The sequence below is a fragment of the Montipora capricornis genome, chromosome 11 (genome assembly GCF_036669925.1).
Source record: "Montipora capricornis isolate CH-2021 chromosome 11, ASM3666992v2, whole genome shotgun sequence".
Classification (NCBI taxonomy): Eukaryota; Metazoa; Cnidaria; class Anthozoa; order Scleractinia; family Acroporidae; genus Montipora; species Montipora capricornis.
Genome location: NC_090893.1, coordinates 21,264,272 through 21,274,271, shown reverse-complemented (window position 1 = coordinate 21,274,271; position 10,000 = coordinate 21,264,272). Strand labels below are relative to the sequence as shown.

At 40.5% G+C, this 10,000-nt stretch overlaps 1 protein-coding gene across 1 annotated transcript in view; it reads right to left on the bottom strand.

The window, feature by feature from the left end:
• Positions 1-1,428: 1,428 nt before the first annotated feature.
• LOC138024424 (GPI ethanolamine phosphate transferase 2-like) overlaps positions 1,429-10,000 on the bottom strand; it is a 16,639-nt gene continuing 8,067 nt past the window's right edge. Inside the window, exons 6-8 of the mRNA XM_068871627.1 lie at positions 9,023-10,000; positions 6,364-6,603; positions 1,429-2,158 (exon numbers count right to left, since the gene is read on the bottom strand). The exon at positions 9,023-10,000 is cut by the window's right edge and continues 193 nt beyond it. Of these exons, the coding sequence (XP_068727728.1) occupies positions 1,915-2,158; positions 6,364-6,603; positions 9,023-10,000 (1,462 nt within the window). The 3' untranslated portion in view covers positions 1,429-1,914. The remainder of the gene's footprint in view (positions 2,159-6,363; positions 6,604-9,022) is intronic.

The window sequence follows — 10,000 nt, the reverse complement described above, 5'->3', positions numbered from 1 at the left end:
GGGGACAATAAAAAAAACTGGCTTGAAAGGGGGGGGGGGGCAGCCAAAAAAAAAAAATGAAGGAAAGGGGGGAGGGGGGCGTACGAAAAATTTAGATTAAAAATAGGATAAGAGATGTTAACAAATGGGCCATTTTACAGTTGTTTGCTCTGCGACCTAGCCTATGAATGGCTGTGAGGCTGCCGGTGACATTGCATTGATACAGCCCCGACTGCTTTTATCATGCAAATTATGTTGTTGTAATTCTAATTAGTCCGTATTAACATTACAAAAGCACGGAGGTTTGTATCAAAACAGGGTCACCGGCAGCCTCGCTTCCATTCGTAGGCCAGGTAACTTAGCTACAACTGTAAAATGGTCTATTGAAGAAAAAGTGTGCTCTTTTATTATAACAAATATGCTAAAACAGTTCCAGGGTAACAAGACAACTTCATACTAACAGTCTCGAATATTAACAACTTTGTCGTTCTTGCTTTTGTCGCCTCAGACGAGGAATATGTAGACGAGAGGCCAGCTACAACACGCTCAGGACGAGTAGTAACAAGGAGAGCTGAAATTGACTTTTCATTCTTTTGAGTGAGGATTTGTTAAAAGCAGCTTTCTAGCATTCAGGTTTCTTTCGATAAATTACGTTAAATGTAACAAAACGAAATTTTAATGCAGTAACATTTTTAATGCCATATGTATTTTTTTTATTCAAGGGAGGGGGGGGGGGAGCCCTTTCAAAAAATACTCTGATGAGGGGGGGGGGGGAGCATGCGAAAAAAATCGGTCCATATTGGAAAATATTGGACTTCTTCTGAAGACAAAGTAAAAACATTGGCACAGCGAACAAATAGCCTCACGCTAGCTTGTACCATTTTCACAGCGAACAAATAGCCTCCCGTTTAGTGTACCATTGACTACAAAGATAAGTTCTTTATCTGTTGCGTTCTTTTGTTTTTTATTGTTAAACAGTCTGTTTCTTTGTAATGGTCTTAATATATCTTTTGTTCAACTAGCCATATTAGCGATCGTATTCATTGCCTTCTTGTATGTGTAGTTCTGTTCCAGTTATACGAGATTTGATATCATCAGTGGAGACTATGATCAGCTCTTTAGAAAATAATTGTGATGTGGTTTAAAAGGCTGTACAGTTATCTTTGATTGTCAATGATAACAAAGACTTGATTCCAAAGGAAAAATACAGGTCTTGATATGGAAAACCCTTGATATGGAAAGAGCTACACATGACGCCTTTCAGTCTACAGGAAATCGATAACCATTTTGAACAGAGATTTTGATGAGGATATTTGAAATGGAGCAATCAGTTCTTCTGTAATGAAGTGATAGAGCTCTCTGCATACCTCACACAAAAGAGATTTAGAAAAACACACCCTCTTACAGAGGAGTCGATAACCAGGTGCAACGACTACGTTAGTTAATTCATTCATTGTTGTTTATGGCCTGTTTTAATTCTTAAAAAATTTCTAAAACCACAATATAAACTTCTGGTCTCCCCGGAAAGGATGGGGGGGGGGGGGGGGAAAGAGCTAGTCGTCTCGCTTAGGGGTGTAAATTTCGGATTTTGGTCTCACTTAGGATGTTCTGGGCAAAACGTCATCATATGTAATCGTGAAGGGCTTGTTTAGGGCTGCACGCGAAGAAATAAAATATGTTTTAAATAAGGTCTCTGTTAGGGGTAAAAAAAACCCCTGGGCTATGCCCAGATTGGTCTCCTTTAGGGGCTTAATTCAAAATTTCCGACGAGCATCTTCGCCCCTTCATATGCAAAGTCCCCCCCCTCCCCCGGGGGGGGGGAGGGGCTGATCTCCAGTAATAGTGTATTACATTAAAGTTGTCGTCATCATCATCTTCTAAGACGTTCAAAAGTTAAGGTAAAATAATTATTGTAATCCGCGGTTCAAGTAGTTTTCACTTTGTCTTCTCAAGGTCCAACCGTGGTATTCTTATTAGGAAATGCATCAAACAAAGAACGGTGCCGACGGATAAAGTGCACAACAGGGTTTTCGTTGCCTCGTACAGCAATTTCGGCGAAAACACGCTCCAAACGAACAGGTGATACCGCTGACTAAATACCAACGTACAATAGACGCTCAAGACCAAAGACTGGGAGAGAAGGATGACGTAGCACGCTTGGAGAAGAGACTTCTGTAAACTATAAAGAAATGATTAAACGTTGAATTAGCCTTATATAGTTCCTTGCCTTTGCTTGCCTCCTTGAAATATTCCCTCGGTACTTGTAATAATCACGGAGTTGATAAGAAACTACGCCGGACCGCAACGTCAAAGAAAACGTATAACTTTGAGGTATCCGATAGCGATAGTATTTCACGATTATTCCATTTCCTTCACGTTGAGCCAAATGGGTGAATAATCCTATAACTAGACTGAAACGACCGCTTTCAACGTAAAGATAGAGAATAAAATACTCTTTGTTGTAAAGAATCACGGATCATGTGCACGGAATAGAGCGATTTACAGTTGAGCGTAGGTTATTTTTTTTTATTGCTGTGGTTTTCAGTACAATGCTGGGTGTTCGGCCTAAAATAAGAACAAATCGATTGTCATGTTTTCGCGCGCTTAGCAGTAGGGAGTTTAAGAAACGAACATAGCTATGGAAACAGCAACGCCAGAAAGCAAAAGAGAAACAATAATGGGACTGCGCGTGCAGCATACATTTTTGTTTATTTCCCTTTAAATTTATACTCAACAAATCAACAACGTGAAAAGGGGAAATTTTGGGTTTTGGCGAAAACAACGTGAGCGTTTAAGAGTGATTTATTCATTCTCTATCTTTATTTCAAAACCGTTAGTAAAAATCCACTTTACGGATTCCGCGCCCATGTTACATAACATAGACAAGATGGAATGATGGCGAAGTACTTAATACCGCACAAGTTATTTTTGAAGTGACGTTTTCGCCGGCACATTAGAGACCTTTAGCAACGAACTTTTCGGGCCATACCGCGAACCGCGAACCTCAGGAAATCACGTGATTTTGTCCTTGCCGTCACGTTTGCAGTCTGCGGTTCGAGTTTCAACTTCAAGACACCGTTCTTGCGGTAAGTGATTTACGGCAGCGTTTTATAGCCAGAGATCAATCAGACCTCCCGTTTGACCATATCAATCATGTTGTTACATGTTTGCTATCTATCGGGAACAATTCTGAAGATCAAATATTAGTTTTGGGAGAATTTTAGCTGCTTGATTTCAGAGAAGATGTAGCAATAGGGAGCTTACGAAACGAGGACGACGACGGCTACGAGGACTACATTTAAAAATACGAGTTCGCATTATTCATATCACTACGAAACTATTTCATGTCGTTTCGCGTTAAAAATGTGTAGTAACTGTTGAGGAATTAAACTGGTATGAGTGGGTTGGAAGCGTACAGAGAGAACTGAAAGTTCATCGTCATGTGCTAACCTCCTCCACAGAACCTTGAATTTGGTCATTTCACGTCGTCATTTAGGAGATGATGGCAAAGAAATGTACCAAAATGTAAAACGCACGTGCAGAGCGTGGAGAGCCATTGTTTTTGCTCATTAAACCTATTGTTTTGTAGCGTCGTCGTTGCCGTCGGCGTCGTCGTTTCGTAAGCTCCCTATTAATGAAAAATCCAAGACGGCGGCGTCGATGTGCATAACAGGAGCGGCTCGCTAAAGTTCAAAATCGAGCTAACCTGTAATGGCAAACGACTAACCGCAAACCGCGGTTTGCGGTTAGCAGTATATCAAGGACAACGACAGCTACTACGAGAACGCCACAAAACAATAACTAATGAGCAAAAACAAAAACTCTGCACGCCCTGCACGTGCATTTTTCATTTTGGTACATTTCTTTGCCGTCCTCGTCGTGACAACGACGTGAATTGACCAGTTAAATTTCAGGTTGTGTAGAGGACGTGAGAACACGACGAAACATTTTTAACTTTCTCCACAAACAACCATACAATTCATGCCATTTTTATTCCTGCAAATGTTGATACACACTTTCCATTCCGAACGGCTCGGTGTTATAACGAAATTATTACAATAACGGGGAATAATATTTTTTAAGACGACGTTCTCGTTGGTGTCGTCCTCGTCCTTGCGTAAGCTCCTCAATACTTAACTCCCTACAAGGGACTTTCGTTAACATCTACGAGGGCAGACGTTAACGCTTTGGACTGTGTGTAAGTCTCTTTTGCGATTATTCTATATCGTTCACGTCGTCAGGGTGCAATGCGTTTGTGGGCGAAGTCAGTATCCGAAAGATAAACTAGTACCAGCGGTTACAAAGTAAAAGAGAGAATAAAAGGTTCAGATTTGCTTGCTTGCGTTGTGTGGAAACCTCAGATACCGCAAAAATATGTGCAAAAATGCATGCCACTCATAGAGCACGATTTTTTCCCTCTTTTAACCAATGATGTTAGGGATTTTGAGACCTGCGACGTGGTCGTCAACGACAACGCCACAAAACAACAATATCATTTAGTTAAAAGAGGAAAAAGGATCGTGCTGCATGTGTGACGCACATTTCACCACATATTTTTGTGGTACTCTTCACAACGACGTGAAATCACTAAATTCGAGGTTATGACGACAACGTGAGCTTACAAATGAGAATCTTTCATTTTCTATTTTTACTCAGAAACGGCTCGTACCGTTTTATCATTTTTAGGATACTTCGTCCACATTGTACGACGTGAACGAGATGGATTTATCGCGAAAGACTTTGAGGTGACGTTTCCGTCGTAGATCTTAACTGAGGCCTGTACAAACGGCAGCGAAACATTTACCAGTTTGGCCAACTTGTTTTGTGCTGTTTTAACATGTTTTCACGTGTTGGGTACGATTTCGATTCTGTAAAAAGTTCCAACATTTCATTTGTTCTCGTGTTTGGTGACCGATGTTTTGCACATTTCGACAGATACTCAAAACATGTTTGACGCACGCATGTGTACTGGGTCTGCTCATAGTTAATAGAGTGGACTGGTTTGGAAGCTCGGCAAACATCAAAGGAGCAAACAAAGATACCAAGATTTAGGTTGGAAAGTCCACGACCGTGCACAATCTTTTGTTTTGCGCTCATACACTATGCATGAATTACGTAACCAACACGTTTCTCTTGGCTAGTTCCTCAGTACGGAGTAAACAACTATTGTGTTTTGTGCACGGTCAAGGCCAAAAAAGAGAACAAAAACCTACAACAAAGAAATTTGTCGGGTTTCATAACCATTCCCCTCTATTAACTATGGTCTGCTAGTTTGTTGTATCTATGGATACAGTGTTGTGTCATGCTCAGTAGGAACCTTGAGATCTACGACGGTGAAGGCGACGGCAATGCCACAAAACAATGATATCATTGGTTAAAAAGGAGCATAAATAATCGGGCTGCACCTGCAGCACAGATTTTACCACATATTTTTGCGGTCCTCTGCATAACGACGACGTGAAATCACCAAATTTTAGGTTTTGACGAGAAACGTAAGCATGCAACCGAGAATCTTTCATTCTCTGTTTTCACTCTGAAACCGCTCTTATCGATTTACTTCTAGGATACTTCGCCCACATTGTACGACGTGAATAATATATTTTGAGGTGACATTTTCGTTGAAGTCTGCAGAAGCAAAACCCTAACCCTAAACCCAACGATAATCTTCGGAGAAATATGTCAGTGTTCGGGAGAGTCAAACTGGTCTAAGAATTTCGGGTCGACGTTGCCAGACAGCTACAGACTTTTTTTACTAAAACATCGCCTAAGAGATTCGCAACCATGGGAAATGTAGTGCCTTATGTTTTCGGAAGGGATATTTTTACAATTTTTGGCACTTAAAAAGCTCCCCTAGCAGTTTCGGAGGAGCAAATGGTTCGGTTGGAAGTTCTTAGAAGGTAACGTCACACGTTTCAGCTAGCAATTTCTGAAATGAAGATTTCATTCCCTAAAATTTTCGGAGACTTCAATTCTTCTTGGTGATAAAAACATCTCTTTACACAGCCTTTATACATTACAAGGAGCCTAGAAATTAATGTCTCTCAAAGGCTTTTGGCTTAATTTTCTGGTTGGATGCCCTTGACAAGAGTAAGCGATGACTAGTTTAGTTTAGCGCTTGCGATGTAAACCACGTGCCGTTTTAATAGACCTTATTCACGATGGCCGCCATATTGGATTTACTATTATCATGCAAATTAGCTTCACACTTGTGAGGGGGCAAACAACACAAGTTCGAGAGGTTGTAACGAACATCTTAGCCACACAGATGATTTGTTTTACGTTAATTGAATGTGTATCACTTAAGTACTAAAATAGAATGATATACAAGTTACTTCCTGCTTACGGTGAAATCGAAATCTCTGTTAAAACTAAAGTAAAACGTACCTTGTGACATCCCTGGCATTTCGAACTACTGACAAAACTCCAGCGACCATCCACAGACAGGGTCCACAGTACGTGGCTACATACGTAAGAGGTAGCATAACACCAGGGACAAAATCCTCCAGACCCACGTAACCCGCTGAGATATCGACAGACGCCAGGCTATTGGAGTTGCCCAGAGAGAAGTACATCGCATGGCCCATCCACAGAGAGCTCAGAACGATTGCCCAAGGCTTCTCTTCGCTAAAATAAAAGAGAGGCGGCAATTAAGCAGAGATTAACGACACATGGTAAAAGAACGGTTTACATGGGAATCATTGGACCAGTTTTTCTAAGGCGCTTATTAAGCTAATCCTGGATTAAGGGAACCTTGAATTGCAATTACTGATCAGAAAAAGTTTTCTCAAGATTTTAGACTCCAAAAGCGACTAGGCCTTTGCTGCCTTTCAGCATAAAATTACAAGGTTAAGCTTCTTGATGGGCAAAATTTAAGCCTCCATTTGCAGTAATCACACGCAGCAGTATTCCCCATTTAATATATGTCATAAACACATGTATGTTGAAAATAAATAGTTTAGAGTTTTGTTGTACGCTTTACAAGGACCCCGTTGAATTTAATTTCCTCTATTGCCTTATATTTTGTTAGGTTATTGCTGTATTATTTATGGAATTAAAGGCAGATATTTTCGGGATATTTAGGGAAAAAATCGGGAATTTCCGGAAGCATATTTAGCAATTTTACGTGACACATAAAAATTGGCGCGAATTTTGGCGCATCCGCGTCGCGTACACAAACTTTCGAGCAAATTTCGTTCTTAACTCGCCGAGGTTAACTTTTCTGGGGAAAAAAGCTATGCGTTTTAGCAGCATCTACAATCTAAAACCCAGTCTGAAAGCTGGCAAGAAGTTCTTAAAAACGACTGTTTAGACACCGAATAATGAACAACAGCGATAGCAGGAACCAGCTGCTTTCAGTTACAAGGAGAAAACGGCCCTTGAAGTAAGCTTTCGTATTATTCAATGTAACACTTGTAATGTGTAATACGGTACTTTCAGACACTGGCATTGATAGACACTGTTCATTATTATCTTTACTTAAACCTAAACTACTTCCTAGAAGGGAGATACAAGGGAGATACAAGGAACTTCTCTGGTGAGAAGAGAAATTATAAGAAACCTGTATTCGAGAGCGAAATATATGAGCAAGTATTCAATAAAATACTGAATACCTTGCTTTCTTTCTGGGGCTTCCTGTCTTGAATGTGTTTTTACACCGCTTTAAGGGATTTTTAGGGGACTTTTTTTCCGTGTAAGTGTTGCTTCTTTATATTATATTGTTGCATGTATACAGAAGCAACGCTGATATCGAAAAAAACTCCCCGAAACATCGCTTTAAGAGGCAGAAAACACGCAAAGGACAAGAAACCTCAGACATGAAGCAAGGTAAGCAGTTTAATCAAAAAAATTACAATTTCCTCGATTGTGATTGGTTTAAAAAAACTCCTATTTTTTCCATAAATTCACTTGCCAAGAATTGCCAAGTGGTTATCGGACAGTTCAATAAGCCAATCACATTCAAAGTTGCGATGGACTAGCATCCCATCCAGGGGGGAGAAGAAATACTCCTAGTCGCTTCATGCTACGGAAACCGGGGATACAGTGTAGGCTTCGGCGTGTTCGGCCACTGGCTTGTAACCAGACTTTACCTTTTTTACCTTTATTCAAAGTTGTAGTTTAAATCAACCAATCACAGCCTTGGTTTCAATCACCACAGAAACAGTGAACGGACTCCCAAATTGGGGCTTTCTCTCTTTGTTTCAGAGCGACATTACACAACTTACACCTCCTTTGTCGGTCTTCTAATGTAATTTTTCCCTTTCTTTTATAAATTGGCTCTTCTTTTCTCGGAAATTGTAATTTTTATGATTAATTGGTATTAGTATCACCAACTAGTGGACTAATGCAAATGCTGCATTTTGATTGGCTACGCTACTAGAGGACTATTAGTAATAGTCAGGACTCGAGTAGCGAAAAGCGTGACACTTTCTTTCGTTTTATTCCCAAATAAATATTTCTTCAACGTGCATTTGCTAACTTTTTTATTGCCTTTTCTGCCCGACTAGTTGGGTGATACTAAAACAATTAGACCCTTCGCCCTCAAGGGCCACGGGTCAATAGCCCACTCGTCTTCGCCTCATGGGCTATTGACCCGTAGCCCGCGCGGGCTACGGGTCTAATTGTTAAATAGAACTGAGTGATGTCCATTTTGATCTGTAATCATACTGCTACTGCTGCGCGGTCGTCCGATTTTGTTATCACTCGTATGATTACAGTTCCAATTGGACATCATTCAGTCCTATTACCATTAATTAAATACAAAATGCGCTCATACATACGCTTTCACGTAGTTATTTTGCGAAATACAAGACCTTAAATTTTTCTGCACACGATTTGGGGTATCTGTGGTTTGACTTCTAATTTATGGCTTTGTAATGATCGCACGACATCATTACCAAGACAACTTTTCGTGGGCACCGAGCGGAATGAGTTAAGGCGAGATCGGTTGCGTGTGCAATCGCGCAACCGAGAATGCTATACCTGGTCAATTACGCATACCTCCACGTACGAAAATTTATCCTTGCAACGGTTAAATCATACGTACCTGTTCCAGAGTATTTCACTCATCAAATTTTCTTGAACGACAAAGACAGCCAACATTGCAACGTTATGAGGTCGTTGTAAGAGAATTTGTAAAAGCAAACAACCGCAGACAAGTCCCTCAAACGATATAGATATATCATAGATATACTCTTCGAAAATTCGTCTCCTTTCACTGTTTCTGGTGTTATATAACTGAATCACATTCCACACCACTATGGTTGCCACGCAACAATATGAAAGACGCGCCTCGATGATCCCCTTTGTAATTGGTTCATTTGGTAGCCATAGTAACTGTAAATTCCCTGTGACAGTGCGATAGAGATAAGCATGCGCAGTACCGATGATGAATACTACCGAGGTTACAATGTCTTGGCGACTGTAGCGAAAGCAAATAATGAACAACAATGATAAGAAATAGGTCACAGATAACGCTGTCTTATTATCTGGCTTAACAAGCCAATCTCCAATATCGGGTCTGTCGGCCCACTTTATCCCAGTCTGGTTCCAAGCTCGACATAATCTTCTTAAACCCAAGAAAAGAAGGATAGCAAAAGAAATCCACAACAATTCATTCCCAGGCGTCTCTCTGTGTGTCCCCTCCCTCGAGAAATGTGCACTTTCGTTTGAAACCGCTTCTGTGATGGCTCCATCTCTAATTTCATAACAATCTATCTTTTCGCCAGCAAAGGTGCCATGACTTTTGCGACACCCGTCGTTCATAAAATACTTTTCATGATTAAATGATTTAAAAGTCTTACAAGTCCGATAAGTTTTGTTCTCCGCACCTTCCGACTGGAAGCCATTTTCTTTGGCTAAATCTGAATAGCCTAGTTTCTTCCTTGTCCAGAATGATGTATTTTTCTCAGAGAACACAACAATAACTAACGACGACGTAAAGAAATACCAAGTTTGATGTTCCTCTTCGACAAAACTACTAGACAAAAGGCTCAAAGTATGCAGCAACGTTCCTGCTACCAGG